The sequence below is a fragment of the Asterias rubens genome, unplaced genomic scaffold (assembly GCF_902459465.1).
Source record: "Asterias rubens unplaced genomic scaffold, eAstRub1.3, whole genome shotgun sequence".
NCBI lineage: Eukaryota > Metazoa > Echinodermata > Asteroidea > Forcipulatida > Asteriidae > Asterias > Asterias rubens.
The window spans coordinates 1-23,777 of record NW_022985779.1 but is presented as its reverse complement, the minus strand read 5'-3'; the positions used below and the strand labels follow the sequence as shown (position 1 = coordinate 23,777).

The 23,777-nt window shown below is 38.9% G+C and overlaps 1 protein-coding gene across 1 annotated transcript; it reads right to left on the bottom strand.

Annotated features, from left to right (window-relative positions):
* Positions 1-15,549: 15,549 nt before the first annotated feature.
* Positions 15,550-20,503, bottom strand: LOC117306683 (methyl-CpG-binding domain protein 5-like). The gene is made up of 3 exons (XM_033791165.1): positions 20,385-20,503; positions 16,818-17,115; positions 15,550-15,702 (listed from the first exon to the last, which is right to left on the bottom strand). The coding sequence occupies exons 1-3, from the start codon at positions 20,489-20,491 to the stop codon at positions 15,694-15,696; spliced, it is 414 nt and encodes a 137-aa protein (XP_033647056.1). The 5' UTR covers positions 20,492-20,503; the 3' UTR covers positions 15,550-15,693.
* Between the last annotated feature and the right edge of the window lie 3,274 nt (positions 20,504-23,777).

Genomic DNA, 23,777 nt, shown 5'->3' with positions numbered 1-23,777 from the left:
TAGTTGATATTGCTTTTGATAGTGTTTTCTTCTTGTGTTTGTCTTTGTTTGTGAGTGTGCTAGCTTAAAAGGAGAAGGTCCTCCACAGAAACTTTGTATTTGCAATCCTTTTGGCTTGACTTTCTGCCGTTGCCAGTGTTACCTTTTCCAGATATTTTCCTGTGAAAGTACTTCTTTACCCATAAATGAAACAAATAAATGTAAATCTAAAGTTCTTGCGGTTATAGTCCTGTATATATGACATTGCCAGCTGAAGTGTAACAGGCCTGGAATTTGATCGTTGAAGGACTGAGTCGTTTTCAGTTTGCAAAGGGCATTTCCATTGGGAACTCTATTGGAATATTTTGAACGAGGCACCGAGACCAGGGCAATATAGCCCATGGCCCTCAGTGTTCTTCTAGACTTGGGCACCAAGGTAATGACCAGAACAATAGAAGCGCTGTGCCATGTCCCTCGTCAGTGTTGTTCGAGACCTTGCAATAGAGGCCATGGCCCTCAGTGTTACTCTGTTTGGTATATTGACCCATGTCCTTCAACACCAAGCCTTATGTCACTGACATTCATGAGTAGCTAGAACCTCCATACAGATCAACTCTGATGGATTCATCAAGGTATAAGAATTATGCAAGTGTGGATTCTTAATATTCCAATCCCAGTGTGTTTACTCTGGCTCAGGTTACCCAATCTCAACGCTGCATACTCCGGGAGCTAACCAACGCAACCAGCGGCAGGCAGGGGCATCAGGTGGACGGCTCGCGTGCAATAAGGGTCTCACATTGGCTGCTTTTGTCACAGCTTGAAGGCAAAGCTTTTTAATACGCAGCATCAACAGAATCAAACGCTACACGATAGCCTATTGGCATATTTGACAGTGCCGACTTGGGTCTTGTGTGATCATTTGTATGCTGACAACTGATAAGCACTATTGATTCCCTACACATTTCTCATTTATATTTCATAGAATGTCATGGAGCAAGTGATAACATATTTCCATCCACCACAAGAGAGGAGCAGCGGATACCTAATGGCAGGCCTGCATCGCTAATTTCTGTTGCTGCCACGATTGACACTCGTCTCAAATATCACTTGAGTGAAGACACAAGGAACAATTTGTGACAACTGGTTTTTGTTCCAGACAGCGTAAATAATGCAACAAAAGGCCAGACTACGTGTGACTTCTTCTCACTTTTAAAATCCTCTGGATTCCTGGGATTGTTTTCCATGGTTCAGATGCAGGAATCCAGGTCTCATCAAATTGTGAAATGCTAGAAAAACAGACTTTTTGACACCTGAGGGAAGCCTTTCTGTTTCACGTAGATGCCTGGTCACCAGTTCTCTTCCCCAATTGCCTTCAATCAATCAATATGGGGTTACTCAACAGTACATGTTGTTTGCCCATAGGGCTAGCAGATGGCAACTTACTATTGCCATATCAAACATTCTTATTGATGCCTCTAGCATCTTACAGAAGAGAACTAAATGTTTTCCACATGAAATCATGCCCCAAATTGAAGTTTCCTGAAACAGTACAAAACTGCATAAAGTACCGAAGTAACTGTTGCATCTAAGGAGTAAGTATCAATATCAAGTGGATTTTGATGTTGGAGTAAGCATGGAGGAAGGAAAATCCTCCCTGGAGTAAGCTAAACTCAAAGAGTGACATTCAAGAAACTCATATGATTTGTTATTTGTGAAGCACAACTATTTTTCCACAGAAAAGACGGAAAGTTTTAAAACTTTATACCCAAACAACTTGTGGTTTAATCCCTTGCGGATACCTACATATATGTGGACCCCAGTTCGAATCCCACATTGGACTGGAGCCTTGCGTACGGTGCGTTTAGTTATTCAATCCCTACATGTACCTGACTGTATAGGTTTTTCCCAGTTTGGGTTTTCCTCCCGCATCTAAAACTGACATTTCTTTGTCATCTTTTCTACACCGGTATATTCAGGCCTTCCAGCCACTGTCCCTACAGTGCTATCACTTGTCATGGTTCATTGGTTTCATTACCAGAAAGATATAATAGAAGTAATAATAATTTAGTATGACTTTGTAATGAAATAACAATATTATGCTGTAAATTGCTTTTAAATTGTGGAAACACAAAGCTCAATTTGACACTGGAATACAGGCCCTAGGCAAGTGATTTCAGCCAGTAAAACTAGACAAAGCAGGCAGTATTGTGTTTTTCAATTAAACAGTAAAATCTCACTATGCAATATATAGGGATTAGGTTCAGATGTTGACTAAGAGTTGGGTAAATTTATTTCAATTCTGTTTCTTCAATTTCCATTACATATTTTTTTTTTTTTTTTTTTAGTATAGTAACTTTGAAAAAATTTAGGTTGCTGTAATTAAAAACTTTGTATAAACAAATCATAGTTTTGTCAGGGAAAAAAAATGTTGTGGGAGTTGAAATAACATATATTAACTTATTCAACATAAAACAATTCTACAAATTAATGAGCATGATTAATTATTTCACCACGTACAGAACGTACATCACACACAAACAGAACTAACAGAGCATTTCAGCTTGCCTGAGCAGCCTCTTGCAAAATAATGTTTGGATCAATCAACCCTGTGGTCCAATATTCAATTCAGTTTCAACTCCATTCGCGTGGGAGTCGCTAGACCATTGCCTGTGTTGCTGCCGAGAAAGATGAAAGGGGGGGGGGGGGACAAGGAAAAGGCAGACGCAGTCCCCATCTCTGAACGTTGAGGTTGAACCTCGGCTCTTAAAGGAAAGCAAAACAGACAGCAATCAATGTCTGATGAAATCCGCAATGCAATTTTGATTTGCAGCAGAGGAGTTAAGACAACAGAGGGAGAATCTTGCAGGCGCCTCTGACTCCTCACTGATTGATACTGGTGGGTGAGGTTGAAGGTAGAGAACGTCTTTAAGGAAGCCGTCTTACAAAGCAAAACCTGGCTTAGGCTCTGGATGTGGATTCAGGCATCATGCAAAACGCACATGAAACTAGACAAGGTCCCTAGACTAGAATACAGCCCCCACCCCTCCCTTAATGCACATTACATGAGACCTTTTATTAATCTTCAAAATCTATAGCCAGTCTCACAAGTCCGCTGTATAGGAGAAAATCTTGCTTTCCAATATGACTATTTCACTGATTATGCATCGTAATGCATTAATTAAGTTATTTCAAAAACTCAAGTACAGGAGTAAGAGAGTGATTTTGCATTTTATTTGCCTTTTGTTTCAGGAACACTGCGTAAGACCATATTGAAAGGACCAAACAGTCTTTTCTGTTGTGTGTGGTATGACAAACATGTACTCTGAAGGCCAGATTAAAAGCACTTAAAATTTGAGCCTGACATAAAAGCCACTCACACAGTTGAATAACCATAGAAAGTTATTGCCTTATTCAATTACAGCTATAAATGATACTACATCGAATGTGCACTTTTGTTTTAATGTAAGTTGCATGACAAGCAGTTTTGCCAAGGCCCAAAAAGGCAGTTTTTTCATAGGTAAAGGGAATGCACCTCTATGAGGAAATTATAAATCTCTATTGAAACATTGCAAGGGGCACCAAGGCAATGACCAGGGGCAATGAAGTAGCAAGCTTGCATGTGTCGATTGAGTCCCCCTACCTATACTCCCTCCCTTCTGTATAGAAGTATCTCAATATAAAATTAATTATTCTCATTATAAATTTACCCTATACTTATACTTAATATTTCTGGCAAAAATACTGTTGAAGATTATTTCAGGAATAAATGTTTACTTTGAATCTGATACAATTTTCTCATGCCACAGAACATGTAGAAAAACATGTAACTGCTTCAAGCTATTTTTCTTGCACACATGAGCTAGCACGGCAAGAAAATTCTCACAGGCTGGAAATCTCAAGATTAGGTTTCTGCATTTAAAGGGAAGGTACTTTTGCGTGTTTTTTTTTCTATCAAAAAGATAGGTTCATTGGTAACCTCGAGATTTCAATAAACATTGTGCACAAACCTGTGAAATTTCAATCAATTTCACGATTTAGTCCAGATTTTTTTCAATTTTGTATCCCCCAACAAATTTGTTAAGGCTGAGTTTATCAGACATATTTCCCATCACAATACAGTGTGCCCTCTACAGTTTGCACGGGAGAGGGTCATTTCATTCTCAAAAAGGGTCAACTAAAAATCAACAACACCCACAACTCGGCAATAACGCACGTGCAGTTTGGGATTACTATAAATGACTGACATGAGTAGCGAAAAACTTTCACCAGACTCAGAAAAAAATCATTCCTTTAACACAGACAAATGTATAACTTGCTGCTTTGTAAATCATGAATAAGCTTGAACAATCGGGGTCATGTGTAGTGGGTGCTGCAAGAGGGCTAAAAACTTGGCAACCTTTTACAATGATGCACTGTAAAAATGGCAACTCTGGGCAAACTATTGAGGTCCCGCTGTATTGCCTGCATCACAATAAGCGAGGGTATTGTGAGCGGATTTTGACAGTATTTTAGATGGATTTATTTCTCTGGAGGATTGGTGTGAACTTTATAATCAGTGAGCTTTCAAATTGAAACTAATCTGTTCAGCCCTGCCTGTAAGCCTCAGCATCATCAGCAATCCAGGAGCCTTTTCCAAACCACGACTTGGGCTCCAGCTCCGACTCCGTGCTAAATTTTGTAGCAGTGAACATTGTACAGTTTTTCAAAATCAAATAGAGCCTGAAGCCAAAGACTGAGCCTAAACCAACGTTCTAAAACGTCTTAGCATTCTCCCGAAAGATGAGCAGAGTATTCAGTTTGAAACATTGAGACAACATCAACGACTCTCGTTAGAGCCAAACACGCCTCTCAAAAATAGATTGACACAGGGTTGTAACCACAAGTTTACTCTAGTAACTTCCTAATCAATTTCTATTTACCACTATTCCGTATAGTGTCTTTAATGGTTTCGAGTGAATGAGGCCTCTCCTAATCAATGATGATGTTTCACATTCACCAGTACATGACCATGTACGAAAGTAGTATTCTAGCATTATGTAACACACTATAATCAATGGTTGAAAGCAAAGCCTGTGTTATAATGATCCTGCCATTGCACAAGGCCTCACTGAGTATGCATCCAACCCCATTAGCAATAATTGCATCTCCATAGACTGAGCCCCGTCTGTCAGAGGCAATGCGACAAATAACCCTACCTGCTTAAAACAACGGTTGCATGCTTCCACTGTTTAGCGGGTAATGTTATTTATATCGTTTATCTAGTACCCTGTTGTGTTATCGACATCATTAATATTTATTTCAATGAAAAAGAAACTGTTTGCTTGTTAACCATATGGAGTGATAACCCGGTTCATATTAGACCTGACGCCACGCTGGCCCATTGGGCTGGATTATTTTAAGTACTCCATATGCCAAACTATGTCAGTAAATATGTTAAGTGGGTAAGTGTTGGAGTTATGGCGCAGGAACTTAGTCATCTTATCCATAACAAATTGAAAAATCATTCATCGTTTCAATTTTGTATCTGGCGTCTTATCTTTTCTTTTCTTTTTATTTTTTCCTTAATTGCGATGAGGTGGGAAGTGTTCCTTAAGGGATCTACTAAGTGCTAAATTATTAATAAATGCTCTTGAAGATGAGCAGAGTATAGAATTTGAAAAGTCAAGACTACATGAGCTCTTTTCAGAGGTACTCCCATTCACACACTGTTGGTACCTAAAAGCTTATTTTGTTGAGAACCCCAAGATTATCAGAAAAGCAAACTTTTTACTCACTAGACTAGCCATGAACCCCATGGACAGAAGACAAGGAAGGAAGTTTCAGTTTTAGATGCGAGAGGAAAACCCAAAGAATTATTTTAGGAAGAGGTAAAACCCAATACACATAGTGCCCCTGCAGGGTTGGAACCGAGGTCCTAGAGTTGGAAGGCGAGGAAAGATACCACTATGCAATCCTGCATGACCACCCTGTATAAATACTTGTTACTTCTTTGTCTTTGTTCTAATTGTCTGTCCGTACGTTCTTGTCCCTGTTTATGTTATGTTTGTCTGTCCCAAGGCATCTAAACATAAGCCTCGGCTTCCAGATCATGTCTCCATACTTTATTTACTTTTTTTTTCTCTGCCTTGCTAAATAGCATTGTTTATTGGTTACTCCTTAAACACAATTGTTTGTACTGTTTTCATGAAGTACGGAAATAAATGTAAAGCTTCAGCATCATTTTAAATAAATAAATAAAAATAATAAAAAAATATGCATTTTTACTAGAACAATCTTTAGACAAGGCGAGACAAAATGCTACTCATGCTTATATGATTCCTACAAAGAATTCCACAATTTCGCTTTAATTAGTTGAAGAGACCTAAACTATGGTTACAACATCAGAACTCAAGGCTATAAACTGACAGTTTGTAAAAAATGATCTCCGTTTTGAAAGCGCTTCTCATACATCTGAAAACTTTTTTCTATTTTCCGTGATTCATCTACTGTCACCCAAATCAGAAATTAAAACAAATATTCTGTGACTTGCCAGGGGACAAATTTCACAACTCAAAGTGACAGGACAAATAGTTATACAAGAGGAGGACAAACGAGTCTGCAGCCATCCTAAGGAGGAAGGAATAATAAGGAGGAAGGAATAAGTCTGATTCTAAATAGGGCAAGGACTGCCTGACCCCATCCCATGATTCAGTAAGACTTTTTCTAAACAAGGAGTATTATGGCCAGGCGTCTAACAGCCTTGCCTCATCCATCAATTAACTGATGAGAAGCCCTGCTTGTGTTTGGCGTGACACGACTCATTTGGGACGCATCAAACGGCGATAGGGAGAAATAACACGCATCAAACGGCAGTAGGGAGAAATAACACTTGTCTGGTTCTGTTAATTTTTTTTTATAATTTTTTTTTTTCTGCAAACAGTTTCATGAGACAGTCGTGTGTGAAATATTCCATGATGTTATCCAAAAAGCTTTCATGCGAACCCTTTGGACGTGAACTATCAAAAGGCTGACTTGTAGTATCTACATCAATAATAAGGACACATATTATCTGATTCCCATGATTTGGTGCTACTGGAATAACAAAACATGGAGTGAAAGTTGTTGACATGGCATTGGCTTTTGAACAGGATGTTTAACAAGTCATGGTAGACTGAGTTCACTTTGGGTTGACTGCATTGAAGTAGGACGCATTGAATCTTATTTATCCCCCTTTTGATAGTACTTGCGCTTTACTTTGTATTTATTTCAAGTCAAACTCAGGTGTGTACAAACATGTACCTGTATGTGAAAGGGACATTCATGAAAAGCAGGTTATCTAGGCTCTACACAGTCAGCCTATCGCTAGAATAGACTTGTCTTTAAATCATGCACTTCTTATGTCAAGACGTTCACAATCAGCCTTGTAATTGCAATTTATTTATTTATTTATTTTTAAATTTAAACTGTTGTAAAGCGCGTTGATTTTGATCAAGATGTTCAGTAGAACAATAATGAATCGCAGTCCATAGAACGACTGTTAATGGCTAATAAACACATAATGCTACACAAAGCCAGCTAATGGAACGAGACATGAATACAGAAGTGTATTTATTGCCATGGTTATCGTGTATATGAATATTTGATTGCTCTCTTTTAGCCCCACGCATGTTACAGAGGCTTTTACTGAGCTCCATTAAGTGGAATTAGAATGGTCGACGATAGTTGTTTCACATCTTAAGAAGTCGAGAGTGGACCGTTGTGGACTGCCAATCATGCGTCCTACGCTTCGTAGAAACTTAAGAGTCCCACGGGGAAATCGCCACAGATGGAACTCATAAACTTCTGTCTGCAGAACTATTGTGAAAATAAACAGCCCTGTGTACGTGGTTACCATCAGCTATCAACATGTGTGTGCGTTCACGTATACCCAGGACTGGCTCCATCGAAGTTTGAAGCTTACAGCGCTGTACAGAAGGCTTAGGGCTTTTCATCAGGGTGAAAAAGACAACACTCCTGGATAAATATAACCCGCTCCAGTCAATATCCTGCTGCATTATAAATGCATCAAGTCATAACCTCTACAAATTTTTTACACAGAGAAGTTGAAATATGAAATGTTATCAGTGCATTTATATTGGTGTTTTTAAGTAGTTTATTAATTTGATATAAAGGCTGTTCATCAGCAGCAAACCACACAACAACTGCAACACACAACTGCAACACGTTTGTCACATGCAGTCTGCAGTTGTATCCAAATGTCTCGTTAGGCCGCAAACCTGTAGCAGTTATTTATTTATTTTCTTGGCATATGAGATGTTTGCACATAAAGCAAAGGAGAACCCCCCACTAGAGTTTGAGTGTGTGCCCCCCCTTATCACCGCTGCTCATCAGTATCATGTAGCCAAACGAAGTGGGAATCTACTTCACGCCTTGGCAGACGCCCAGCACAGCCAAAGATGGTACTCAAGTTACCATGGAGGAGCATGCTGTCGATGGGATGACATCTCATTCCCCTTCAGGCAAACAGACTCCTTACGCCAATGATAGTCAGTGTGTCTATGTGGTATACCCAGGGTGCTCTTTGCTAAGGTGCATTACTCCTTCATACGGATGTTATGAAAGATACGGGCAGCAGAGCGAGGAACACAGTCTAAGGTGCTAATGAGTACGGTACATGCCCGTCAGCGTTCTAACAACGCCACCTCTATGATTAGTTGGTTTAGTACTCAACAAATTCATCCCAAGTTGCTTAATTTACGGAGTGTTGTTAAAGTAGCTAAGCTTACAAATTTTCATCCATCTTTAATCATTTGAATTTCAAATAGAATTCTCTTTTCTTACATTTTCTTATTCATTTTCATTTTGGGCTAAACAAATTGACCAGGAGATCAGGATGTGAACCTGCAACTTCTGGATTAATCTGCCAGTGCTCTACCAACTGAGCTTATCTGGCTCTATAAAGTAGGATTTGAAACTTTGCATGGTGGAAGTATAATTAGATTAGGTTTGCGGTAACACCATGTGAAAATCTCTTTTGAGTAGTTGGTTCTGAAAAGAATGGGGTTGAAAGTAGCTGAACTTAAAATTGTCTTCTTTAGTCCATTTAAAATTTCAAGTAGAATTATTCCTCATCAAATGGCTTTATGTCACTGCCTTGGTTCATGAAATTCATTTGTGACATCGTTCCAATCCAGCGGGAGAGAGAATGAGTCTTTCTATCGCCGCTTTAGGACCATTGATGCACCAATAACAGCCACAGGTCTAATATGCACTCTGGCAATGATCATGTTACATGTTGAAATAGGATGAATTATATTTAAAGATCTCCACATGCCACCTTCAGTTCATCAAAGCCAGCGCAATGAGTTGCGACCTGTTTATATATTACTTTCATAAGGAGTTCAAGTTGGCTCACTGGATTCTTCCCTGCCTTTTCAGTTCTGTGGACACAGGTTTGAATCCTGCCTCAAACCTGAGCCTTTCATGTTCATTGGGAAAAGTATACGGTGGTTAGCACATCCTTGCAGGGTAAAACAAAATATTATTCTTTATCCCCATACAACTATTTTGACAAAAATGATGTCTTCCATTTTTGACAATTAGCACCATCTACATCTATGGGTGCGTTCGTTTAGCTTCCCTGGGTCTACCCCGGGGTGCTCACTCGGTGAGCCCCTAACCAGAGCTAAACTAACCATCACTCACCGCTCTCGTAGTGATGTCCTTTACCTGGGGCCAGCCCCCAAGTGACCCACTCCACAAGCAGGGCACTGGGATGGGGGCTGACCTGGGTGAGCCCCTGGATTGACTTCAAAAGCTATTCCAACGCACCGGGGATGACCCAGGAAAGCTAAACATACCCATTATTATATGGTTATCAATTATTATTTATCCCTATTACAACATATTTTTTCTCAAAGTTGGTCAGATGCAGAAAATATAAATATGCCATTCAAGCTAATTACCAGCCTTTGGCCAACGACCATTTAATCAAACGATTGGAGCGGGTTGTTTATTTATTCATGACAGATCTCTGTTATGTATCAGTCAAAATCACTCCAGATTCGAGGACATTGTAGTGTTACAGACACACACATCTTAAATCCAGTAATCCTTACAAAATGACATGTTTCCCAAACAATTTGTCATCTCATAGTTGCTGTATTTGATCATTTCTGTACCTGCAGTCCCCCAGGGGAGATAACAACGTTGAATCCAGGGATGTGACAGACTAGCGCAAGCTGCAGACTCAGGAATGGAAGGGTGACGTCCATGGATGGACAAGGAATGTTAACCCCAATGGAGATGGTCTAAAGCTTCATGCAGCCTCACAACGCTATCTCTGTGATGACAGTGGCCTGACACTAATGTCAAACCTGCCTAGGTGACCTGCGGTGACTGATTGACCCACGTATACTGGCTGACCTTAGCTACGCGCAGACCACTCTTTGGGCCAGCTGTCGGGGATTTGGGATGTTTGATTCACGCTGTTGTTTTTAAATAAAAATTTTGTTTTTTCTAGATGGAACATTGTGGACCTAAATCCCCTTTGGGAGGCACTAAAGCTTTCCGAGTGACCTAAATTTGCTTCTTGCCGCGGAGGAAGGATAATGCACCTGTGTGTTGAAATCATTTGAATTATGAAGTCACCACTTACAATTTTAGTCAGATTGGATGTTTTTATTAAACGAAGACTGTTTATACTTTGGGAATCATGCCAAAAAGGATAATTGAAAATTCACTAATATCAACGCAGACATATTGACAAAACTAAAACTGTCGTTTCCCTTAAAGACCTGACTGTGACCCTAGACTATAATAAGAATTAGATCAGATGCAACATATGCGCTCTAGAATTGGGGGTTGTTGGTTCTAATCCTACCTGAGTAGCTTATGGATTTTTTTCCCTGCAGCACTCAGGAAAACAGCAGGCACACATCAGTGTGAAGACAAAAAATCAATGTTTTCGCCATGTGTTTCCAATAGTTAATGCGTAATGAGTAATCCTTCAAAATTAAAATCCATGGCAAGTAAATTAAAAGCAAATTAACTTTATGGATAGTGCAGTTCGCAACACAAAAGAATTGTGGCAGTGGCATGTATTTTTATACTTACGCATTGCCAACTTCGAGTTGCACAATAATCATGACGAGAAAAATTGATTAGCAGTCAAAGAGTAATACATTATTCTTCTTAACCAACTAGCAAATGATAAGATATTTTCACCTATAGGAAAGTGTTGCCTTAGATCTGGGCGAGTTGGTCTTTAAAAAAAGTTTGAAACAGTTTGTTATAAAATGCATATGGTTAGATAGATCATTTTAAAGTGGAATATAACGATCCACACAAAAATACCTAAAAATTGCCAGTTTTCTTTTTACATCGCGAGCAAACACAGTCGGCCATTTTGTGGAGAAATTTTGACTCCATAACCATAAAGTGGCAGGCAGTGTTAGTGTGTTATGTAAAAGGAAAAACGTGCAATTTCGGGGCATGTTTGTGTGGATCTTTATATTCTACTTTTAAATTATCTATCTAACCATATGCATTTTATAACAAACGGTTTCAAACCCTTTTTAAAGACCAACTCGCCCGATCCAAGGGAACGTGTTCCTTTAAATAATACTAATAAACTTCATAAAACCAGCAGATTCCTTTCTGAACACAAATGGTTGAAACTTTCCCAAGACAGACCCCATCTTAGAAACCAACTCAACCCAGCTTCGGTAACGGCTTTGGCTTGATCACTGCAGATCGTACAGATGCCCTTGAAGTCAAAGCCGTAAATGCTGCGGCAAGACATTCCATCATGACGCACCACATAAAACAAATCTTGACGAGAGAATGTTTGACTTGACTACAACTCTGACAACCCAAATCAATTACAAACAAGCAGAAAAATTCTAACCAACCAAGAGACAAAGAACTGACAAGACACCTACTCTATTTTCAACAAAAACAACTTGATGTCGTTTTTATTCTCTTTTAAGAAAGTAGCAGGAGTTTAGTGACGTGGCCGAGCGGTCAAGCGCACCAGACTCAGCATTGGTGTTTCTGATCAGCGAAGTGTCACGGTGGGTTTGAGTCCCAGTATTGACACTTGCGCCCTCAAGCAAGACACTTAAACCATTATCGCTCCGTCAATTTGGATGATACATAAAGCCGTAGGTCCTGTGCGTTGTGTAATGAACGTTAAATAACCCAGTACACTTATTGCTAATAGACGGGGTTTGCACTAGTGTTTCTGGCATGGTTGGTTGCATTAAGTTTACAATGGCCGGGTCTCATAATTCCAAACATAGATCTGCATACCAGTAGAACAATTAAAGAGGGCTTTGGGATGGCCTTCGGGTGTGAAAAGCTCTAATTATAAATATTATTTGTTCACCAGTTGCCCTTTAAAGGCACTGGACAAAGACCAGTCTTCTCACTTGGTGTATCTCAACATAAGTATAAAATAACAAACCTTCAAATATTTTCATAAGAAATGACTTCTTTCTTAAAAACTATTTTACTGATGTTACTTCAGAGGGAGCCATTTTTTACAATGTTTTTTATTACCAACATTGCTCGTTTCCAAGTAATTTTTTATGCTAACAATTATTTTAAGTAATTACCAATAGTGTCCAGTTGCCCTTTAAACTGGACTTGTATCACTGGTCTTGCTCAACCAAGATGAGTTTTGCTGAGCTGAGGCCAATAACAAGCATGAATTCCCCCATGACATGTCACAGATATTGAAACCTCCAGTGATTAATTGCCCCCCAGTAGAAGTTCACTGATTACCGTTGACATTCAAATAATCAGCAACTATTTTGGTTTTTGGAGCTGACAGCTGTGTCCCACATGTTGGTAGCTAATAAGTTCAGTCCAGAGCCTGATTTCATTGAACTGCTGACCTCACAACAAACACGGCTTAACGAGTTTGTTAGCGAAGACCACAGCCAAATTTCATGGCTATGACAAATCTACCTGTGTTTTAATAATTTCTATGTGTGATTTAAAATATTTGAGTGCAATCACCTTTTATATTGTATATTTATATTTTTATCGTTGGCAGGGGTCTGGGTTTTACACATCTTTGATGGCAGTTTTGTATACTTTTGTTTTAACCTTGACAGCCCCTGTACAACTTGTAACTATTGTGTATGTCTAAAGAATTAAAATAAATAAATAAATAACAGTGACAAGCTAGTGTCCCCTTGTTCTAGCGGGTTAGGGGTAAGGATAGGGCAAATACGAAGTCGTCTCCATCACTTCGTGTGTTGTTAATTAAAGGCAGTGGATACTATTGGTAATTACTCTAATATTTATTAGCATAAAACCTTTCTTGGTGACGAGTAATGGGGAGATGTTGATGGTATACAACATTGTGAGAAACGGCTCCTTCTGAAGTGCCATAGTTTTCGAGAAAGAAGTAATTTTTTTCACGAATTTAATTGGATACCTCAGGTTTAGAACTTGAGGTCTCGAAATCAACCCTCTCAACGCACACAACTTCGTGTGACAAGGGTGTTTTTTCTTTCATTATTATCTCGCAAGTTCGATGACCGATTGAGCTCAAATTTTCACAGGTATACCAGGATGGTGAAAGTTACCCGGAGGTATTCCCAACTGCTGGAGATGTTGCTGTTGCTGCTGCTGTAGCATTGATTGTAAAATGTTACTATTACACATATTTGCACCCTGTTGGATCTTAGGATCTATCTGTTCTACCGGTGTATCCAGTCTGAAAGGCCTTGGCATTCCACGCGGGTGTTGCATTACATTCATCTTAGGATGCACAAATGTGGATTGATAAGCGATTTGGAAACTGATGTGTCTGGGCATAGTTGGAGGCTGTTGCATACCTGCATCCTGGGAAAAGGGCCACCACCCATGGCAATGTGTTGGAGCTCCTGTAGACCTCTTGACCTAATGTGGGGAAGTCCATCTGTGGATCTGTTGGGAATTGCTCAATTGTGAAACATTTCGGTACCGTGCTGTTGATTTGCTCTGATCATGGCTGCGCACCATTCCTGCTGCTTTTTTAACCTGGCTAACTCATCCACTGATTGATGCTCACCCAGGTTTGTTGATTTTCCGGTCGAACACACAACATTGTATGAGCCTGTTACCTTGGTCGACTCATGCTGGTGCATTAGGAAAAGTCTGTCCGTGTTCATCTCAGGCACTTTGTGAGTTGATAAAGCAACTTCTGATTGTATTGTCTCAGATTCAACAGAGGCACGTCCATGTGAGCTGTCACTACTGTGTAATCGCGGTCTCTTGGTCCAGCCATCGATTGCATCCTCAATGCTCTTTGTGTTTATTCTCTTTCGCTCAGGAGAAAAAGTTGCGCCTTCTGGAAAGGGAACTACGTTCGCTACGTGAGGCTGGTCTTCTAAATTGAGTACAGCATTCTCCAGGCACTGTATTGGGGACTCACTGATATTCTCAACGGCAGATGTGCTACCTTCACTGCTGGTCTCAGTTGCCCCAACAGCGTCGGAGAGTTTTAATGATTCCACACTTTGCTTTCTCTTTGCGCTTATCTGTGAAGGTGCTATTTCATGTTTCGAGCTGTCCTGTGTTACGTTAGGCGTGTTGTCGTTAAATAAGCCCATACCAGACATCAGGTCGCCTGCATGATTGGGTGCAGGACTTCAGGAGGTTGAGATTGCTTTGCTGATTGGGCTTTAGCTGCAGCTGAAAGTAGACCTACTTGCTGGGAAGGCACTTCCTTCAAGTGACTGGTTAAATATTTCTTGCAGTGATATATTACCAACTGGAAGTTTGGATCTGTTTTGTGTTGTGCATAGAGCTGGACTTGATGCTATAAGTCGGGTTGCTGTCTTTTGGGGTGACTGAGGTGCTCATTTTATCTGCTTTAGATTTGTCCACAGGTTTTGTTGAACTCAATTGGTGCAGCTTCTTCCGAGTCCTGGCCAGGTACAACAAGGCTCTTTTCGACCGGTCTTGCATATAGAAGGCCACATCATTCTATTGGCAAACAAGGCTGGATTATTGCTCATATTAGCAGCAGTCGAGGAAGCCCTGTTTTGATTATGGTACATGTTGCTGAGTAATGGAATCACGCTCGGAGAACATCCATCCAGGTGCATGCCGACCATATTCGGTCCGTCCACAACAGGCCCATGTACCTCCCCATGAAAGGGAATGAGAAGGAACCATGGCTATGGAGTGTTTGCATTTCATTTGGACTGACGGTAAGTTCACCGCTTGATCCGCTTCTTTTTCTCGACCTTGAAACAGTGTTGTGTGGACTTGCAGCAGTAGTGTGTTCTGTGGTGCTACCTCAGCACCTCGGGTAAACGGTATGTTCGGACAGCGAAGGGTTGGCTCGAGTGTAGCACCCTTCCGTCCCAATGTTCACAGAGCACTGATCAATAGGCGAATGGAGAGATTCCTGGCTTCCCCTGCGTGGGGATGCCTGGCGTGTAAGCTGCTGGTGGTGAAGCAGAAGCTGCTGCTGCTGGTGCTGCTGCATAAGCTCCTGATGCTGCATGTGCAAGAAGCGCATCTGAGCCTGTCTCTGATGTGACTCGAGGCTGTGCTGCTGCTGATGCTAGCGATGATCATAAGGGATGGATTCCATTGAAGGCATATGTTTGGTGATGTTTTGCGGATGGTGCTGGTGCCTGCCTTGTTGTAGTGCTAAGATCTGCGACACTGAAAGGTTGGGATACTGAAAATCACCGCCAGTCTCGGGTTTCGACTTTGACCTTGCCCTCTTCACTCCTGCTGCATAAAAAACAACACAGAAGGAATTTTAGAACAGACCTAGTAAAAGTTACACATCCAATATTCTGTTGACTACTCCTTGGAATTTTCACTTTTTAGAAAAAAGAAAAGAAAAAAAATTCATTCAAAAGCATTGTGAACAAATCTAAGCATACAGTATATACCTTTAAGATTATTTGACAAAACATTTTAATGTACAACCGCACTTTCAACAACCTGAATTGGGTCATTTTGAGATCATGACATATTGTGTTTAGTAAAAAAAGTTTAGTGTTGAAATGTTTTTCATGACTGCCTAAGGAATTTTTGTTTGAAAAAAACCCCACACCCAAACACAACAACTTTAGACTTGTTAGGATCACACTAAGTTGGCATTCCATACATATCTCTTTTCTCTTGCTTGGCTTTATCGACAAGTCTTTACAGTGCAAATTGGTTTTTTTACAATTGAATAGTATGAAATCTGTTAAATCTGTTAAAGTTGATGACAAATAGCATTTTTTGATTCATGTTTTTAATGCCCAGGCTACAACTGTAGCAATTTATTATTGCATGGTTTAATAGTGTAACCTTCTTTTGCGATTTTTAATGATACTTTGTTCTTAATTGTTCATAAAAAATAAAGAAAATTAATAACCAATTTTGTTTATAAATAACCCACTAATTTGTTTTTTTAATTTATTTGATTTATTTTATTTTCCTTATTTTAATATAGTGGAGGGGAAGAGAGACAGGCAACAAGAGAGTGTGATAAATCTTGTCTCTATTAGTTAAAAGGAAGGTACACATTTGGTAATGAAAGCACACAAATTCGTCCAACAAGGGTGTTTTTTCTTTCATCATTTTCTCGCAACTTCGATGACCAATTGAGCTCAAATTTTCACGGGGTTTATGCTTAGTGTGGGATACACCAAGTGAGAAGACTGGTCTTTGACAATTACCAAATGTGTTCAGTGCCTAATGAAACTAAAAAAAAATTCAACTTGGAGACTAATACCATGTATACATGTGCATTATGCATAAACAAATACTAAACTGTACTCATTGCCATAAAAATTACAATACAATACTAGTAAACAGGTATCAAGTCAAACATCAAAATATCTGATACCGACCTTTGCTTCTCCCAGGCGCTGCCAAGCCTCCCCAGGCGGACCGATGTTTGTCAGGCTCTCCTCGTTCCCCTGAAGCCCCGCTGCCATGGCAACTAACTTATGTCTATGCTTGCAGAGAGTCTGGAGATGACTCCGCTGAAGGATGTCAGATGGTAGCTTGGGTCTTGCCGGCACCCTAGGGTTGAAGTTGAACACTCTATCGATGATCAGCGGACATTCTAATCCACATTTGCAAGTGCCTTCTGCAAGGAGGTATCGCTGAAGCTCATCGGCACAATGCAGAAGGTGGCCACTTGGACTGAGGGATATAGTATAGGAAACATATGTTGAATTTAAACACTGATGCATGGTGTAGATTAGATTTAAGCCTTTATAATGCAAAAAAAAGCATCATTCGAGTGGACTCTACAAAAAAAACAACCCATGTCTTATTTGGAAGAGCAAACAAATGCGGAATTGTCTGGTGAAATTTCCTTAAAATCAAGCTGACCATAGAACAATTTACATTAAATTATTTGAAAGGAAAACAACACAAATAAAATTTCCTTATTTCCAACCACATTACATTTACTACCGTACAATATATATTTAACTGTACGCACAGTATGTACAATTATTAATCAGGTTCATTTAGGAAAACTTGAAAGATTTTGTTTGCGTCCCAATTAACTTTATACATCGATTTTTGAAAGCTTTAAAACAAAATTGGGAAAAAAATACAAAAACAAACCAAGGCAAACCCCTCTTAGTCTCCATACACTCCTTATAAACAGGCATGCAACTGCCCGATGAAAAAAAAAGAGGAAACTTTTCGAGACCCACAATGGTACCCTAAAAAGTGTTTTTTATGCTCTTAGGATCAATCTTAGCATGTATGACAAAGACAAAGTGAAGTGTTTTATACAACTAAAATAACATGGAAAAACACCTTGCCTATGTATGCACCGTAATTCTAAGGTGGCAAAGCATCGGGAGTTGATTAAGTTGAGGAAAACTAACTATTGTTTCCCAGGTAATTATGAAATTTGCATAAAATTATTATTCCCCCCCCCCCAAAAAAAAGAAAGAATTCAGATTTTTTTTTTTTTTTTTTTTTGGGGGGGGGGGAATAATAATTTTATGCAAATTTCATAACTACCTGGGAAACAATAGTTAGTTTTCCTCAACTTAATCAACTGCCGATGCTTTGGCCGCCTTACAATGTTCGGTGAGAGCCACTTGTTCCCGCTTGCCGTCGCTTGCGAGCAGTTTACCGTCGACATCTTTTTTTTTCCAACCAGAACCACTTCCAGGTATTTTTTACTCCTTTATCAATGGCTTTAATTTGGCCAGGTACCACTCGGTCCCGCTCTAAAATATCATTTCTTTTGGATGTCATTTTGACGGACGTTTGAAGATACGACTGTTCACAACTAGCACACAGTATACCATGTACATTTAGCAACTAACTCACACACACACATACATGTACATGTACAACACGTGTATACTATACTATTGCAAAACAGCGGGACCAGACGAAGACACGACCTTAGACTCATTTCAAGGCTGTATAATAACTTTGTTTAGCACACAACTCGCCTGCGCCACGGGTGCGTTCCACTGTTCCAGATTTTTCGACCGTACACACGGCTATTAGTGACCCACACGCAGTGTGTAAACGTACGCTTTGCTTGCTGTGGGCTTTAGATTGACCCTGCAGTAGAATGGATTGCGTGCCGCGGCAGAGGCCAGACCATGCGTTACAATGTATTGTTGAATTTATCTTTAGATCGCGCTAACCGCGGAATGTATTTTGGATATTTTTTTAGCGCTAATCATTTGTCTTAAGATCGCGCTAACCGCGGAATGTATTTTTTTGCGCTAATAATTTTTTTGAAAACGCGGAATTCCGCGTTTCCGCGGAAGAGTTGCATGCCTGTATAAAGCATACATGTGCTTACTCTGTTACAAGTGCATTCATTCCTGCTACGACTGTGAGCACGCATCCAACAAAGTGAATTCAGATTTAACATTCATACTTTGTCAAAATATAAAAACCATAGGCCTACGCTTGGAAAAACATTTGCGTTTGTTTGATTGTAAGTAGGATTTGAAACTTTGCATGGTGGAAATACGATATACAAAGGTTTGCGGAACACCATCAGTCATGTCAGTATGCTCTGATCGTCTTCTGGGACAATCAGAGCATACTGATCGAAACGTCGAGTTGAAACCAGCGGTTCTTTTCAGAACTACCCCAACTCATTAGAGATAAACATTACTTGGTATTACCGCAAACCTTTCTATATTGTTTAATTGTGTTCATACTTTCATGCGTTGTACATGTATGTCTTTCATAATTGATAGTTTGTGTCTTTCTTCCAATCTATACCCCAGATTTTCCCATTTTCCTACCATGAAGTCACTGCCCTCTATACACCGCTGTATTCTTTCAAGGGCATGGTTTTCATTCTCTTATCGAATTTGCCATAATGCAAAAATGTTAAAATATTTCAATTTGTCCGACTACATGTACGAAACTTCCGTTTAACAAACTCAAGTGTCAAACACGTAAACAATGGTTCCTTATTTTAGTTGATCTGTATTATATTTTCAAACTCAAATCTTTAATTTGGTATTAGGGAAACAAATCAACTGTGCAAATCAATGACAGATATGTTATTCACTACAAAAGAAATAAAACGTGTTATACATGAAAGGATCACAATGAATTTATCAACGGATTTCTAGGCACATTGGAAAACCTTGTGACTTTCCTGCTGCTTTGAAAGAACTACACATGACGCAAAATTACACAATGTACCGGTACTTAAAGGAACACGTTGCCTTGGATCGGATGAGTTGGTCTATAAAAAGCGTTTTGTAACCGTTTTCTATAAAATGCATATGGTTGGAAAGATGTTGTAAAAGTAGAATACAATGATCCACACAAATTTGCCTCGAAATTGCATGGTTTTCCTTTTACTTTGCGAACTAACACGGTCGGACCATTTATGGGAGTCAAAAGTTTGACTCCCATAAATGGCCGAAGTTTGACTCCCATAAATGGCCGACCGTGTTAGTCGACGAGGTAAAAGGAAAACCACGCAATTTCGAGTGATACTTGTGTGGATCAATATATTCTACTTTTAAAATATCTTTCTAAATGCATTTTATACCAAACGGTTACAAACGTTTTTCAAAGACTAACTCGACGGATCCAAGGCAACGTGTTCCTTTAAAATAATGTGCGAGTGCTAAATGGTTAAAGCTAGGCTGACAGAATATCAATGTTTTTACAGCTAATTTATGTCAACATGGTACATGAAATGTTAAAAGGTTTTATAAACGTGTGTACTGTAGTGCTTCCTCATAATACATCTAGCCTATAAATACACAAAACCAGGCCTGATTCTTTGTTCTAGAAAGTGCAAGGGCACCAATGCCTTTTTTTCTGTGAGGAAATTGTAAATTTTAGTTTAAACGTTACAAGAGCACCAAGGCAGAAACCAGGGGCAGTGGAGGCAATTGCCCGGTGTTTTCAATAAACATCAGGTCTACAAAACACTGAGATGTTATTCTCACCTTACGTAGACGACCGAGCCATCTCCCCATATAGTACGATTCCATCCCATAGGTACAGTGGTATACCCCAAGCCTTGGTTCCCAGCGGCAGCCATTGCAGCATTCATGTAGCCTTGCCCTTCTTGGTTCATGACGCTTTGCCTTGATGGTTGCCAGGAACATTTTTGCGGTTTGCAGCATTCATTTGAGGTTGTTCAGGTTGATCATATGAGGAATGGTGGTTTCTACATGCGTAGGATGCTCAGAGCCATCAGTGCAACTGCTGGGTGAAGAAATACCCAATCTTATGAGCAATAATGTCTACTGCATAATAATTAAAATTCCATCAGACTCTTTCAAGAACAGAGTGGTGATAAGGTTAAAAATTTATTCAAAACAAAGAGGCAATTTTGAACGGCTGTGGTTAAATAATAAATTTTAGTAGTGGAAACTTATCAACTCACAACAACTGGGTTTTTACCCCACTAAAAATGTTAAGAGCAAACCTTGATCAGGCCTGACACAAAGTTACGCAGATCCAGGAAATGAACTGATGTATTTTTGAGTGTCACTGTATGTTGAAGATAGAAGTCATAACAAATCATGAAGCGCAGTATGCTGTGTTCATGTAATTACATGCATTCACATTTGTATAATATAATGTACACAAACGTAATAAATTGTTTGTAAATTTGTATTTACTGCTTGCATTTACAAATTATTTTATTATTGCGACTCCATTTTCCAAATTCAAAGTTTACAAATTTAACACGAAGTTTAAAGCTGAGGGTGCTAGTTAAGTTGAGGGCCAATGCAGAACCAATCCAGCCCCCCCCCCAACCCTGCCATTCCCTACATGAATAATAATTGCTTTATCCCATTAGAGACTATAGCGACTGCCAAAAGCGGCCACATATAAAAACCTTTGCTTACACAAAGATGTTAGAAAAAAAGGTTTGGGACTGAATTGACTTTTCAAATGCTTCCAAAAAACAAAATTATTTATTTCTGTTTTTTCATAAATGTTCTGTTTTTTTAAATTAATTTTCTGTTTTTTTATTAATTTTCCTGACATTTTACCAGGTCGAGGCGGAGTGTTTCATGGAAATTTCCACCCCACTTAAATGTGAATAATGCAAATGTTAGTAACTTAAATGAATATTATTGTCATACAAGAATTGCTTGTTATAAAAAGTAAAGACATTTGTTCACTACATGTAGTGCAACATTTAAACACTCTTCTTTGTTTGTTCCTGACCTAGCAAGGCATAAATAATCTACAAAATATCATATTATGACAAAATTACAAAAACTGTAAGGCAGTGGACACTATTGGGAATTGTCAAAGACTAGCCTTTACAGTTGGTGTATCTCAACATATGCATAAAATAACAAACCTGTGAAAATTTGAGCTCAATCGGTCATTGAAGTTGCGAGATAATAATGAAAGAAAAAACACCCTTGTCACATGAAGTTGTGTGCGTTTACATAGTTGATTTTGAGACCTCAAGTTCTAAATCTGAGGTCTCGAAATTAAATTCGTGGAAAATTACTTCTTTCTCTAAAACTATGGCACTTCAGAGGGAGCCGTTTTTCACAATGTTTTATACCATCAACCTCTCCCCATTACTCGTCACCAAGAAAGGTTTTATGCCAATAGTTATGTCCACTGCCTTTAATGAATTTTGTTGTCGGTTTGAAACACAAAAATCAGTAGAACCACAGGGTTATTCTATCGGCAGCAAATTGCGCCACAGCACCTTGAAAAGCATCTGATTACATGGTGCTATCAGAATTAGGTCTCATAATTCAAACGTAGTCCCACATCTGGCAGGAAATACTGTATGTTACAGCGCCAGGAGCGTCACTGGGTGACGGACATGTGCACTATACAAGAAGCCACAATTATTAGTATTATTATTATTATTATTATTAAACTATTAAAAAGAGGAGAAGATCTGAACCAGCCAGGTATTTAAATTATCCAAATTGTCTACTGTATAACGTGCGTAACTTGATTTTCTTTTTTGTAACTGATTTAAATCCATGAGAGAGTTGCATTATTGAGGTTTCCTCTATGAGGAGTATTTAATTTATAAACATACGCAACAACATTTAGTAGAACTTTTGCATTGTCTTTTTCAGAATTTCCCAGGACTTGTTGATAATGCAACAAAACAAAAGTAACATACCACCAAATCTGTTTTGTTGTTAATAACAAGAGTTATGGCTGTGCTGCAATAAAACAAAATATAAAGACATTCCACACGGGTACCTAGGTCCTAAATTGTGATTATCCCCATCAATGGTTGCAGAGGTCTGAGGATCAAGGGTAATGATCGCAACTTACTCCTAGAACTATGAGGTTCATTCTGCAATCGTCTCCACGAACACATTCAATGTGTTTCTTTAAAGTGTGACTGTAGTTCAAGTTGCAATGTGACATTGCAACTTGAATTACAGTCATCACACACCACAACTGCAAACAGTGCAAGTGCAAGTGCAACTCTGTTGAACAGATTTACTTTAGACGGACAATTCCTTTTTTCTTAAAATACCCTTAAGTTTTCGATTCACTAACACTACAGAATCACAAAACACAATCCCAAACAAATTTATACTTAGATACCAAAATGCACTTGCATCAAAACACAATGCAGTTTTTAGCATGTTTACTGACTTGACAAGGCCCTGTTCCTGTGCTGCATTCATCAACCTAAAAATTATAATTCATTTTTGTCTTATTAAAAAATGAAAATGGTAAGCATTTTTAGTCACAAAAATTCACAAATTATCTCACCATATTCATCATTAATTGAAGTCCAAACCTTACTGGGAGCTAAAAATGAGCACCAAGAGCAGTTTCGTGGAAAATAAGGACGAACATCCAGCTTAATTTGTTGTCATAATCTAACATTCTACCCATCTCTCTCACTCAGTGGTGGCAGACATGTCAACCCACAATAAAAAATATAAAAAAATATGCAAATGACTTTAAGGTCACTCATGATAAATAAACAGTGAAATACCTTTATTTAAATCAACTATTTAATAACAAAATATTTCTTAAAAATATACAAACTATTGTTTTTAGTTTTTTCAAACGCATAAAGTTTAAGTAAATATTATTTTGTTGCAGTTAATAATGAAGTACCACAATAGTTTTAGATTAATGTCCAACGCAGGAAATCCAACATGGCGTTCGCCTGTCAACAGAATAGTTACTTAAAAGAGGTATTATTTTATCATGTTTCTGTGCAACATAAAGAGATTTACCATTATTTGTTTGAAAGTGTTATAAATAGAGTTGGTATTGTTTCACTCGCAAAGTTTGACATGTTTTGAAGGACGCTTTAACACATTTTAAAGGCCACAAAAATACGTAAACACGCCGACACATGTCTTTTCGCATTG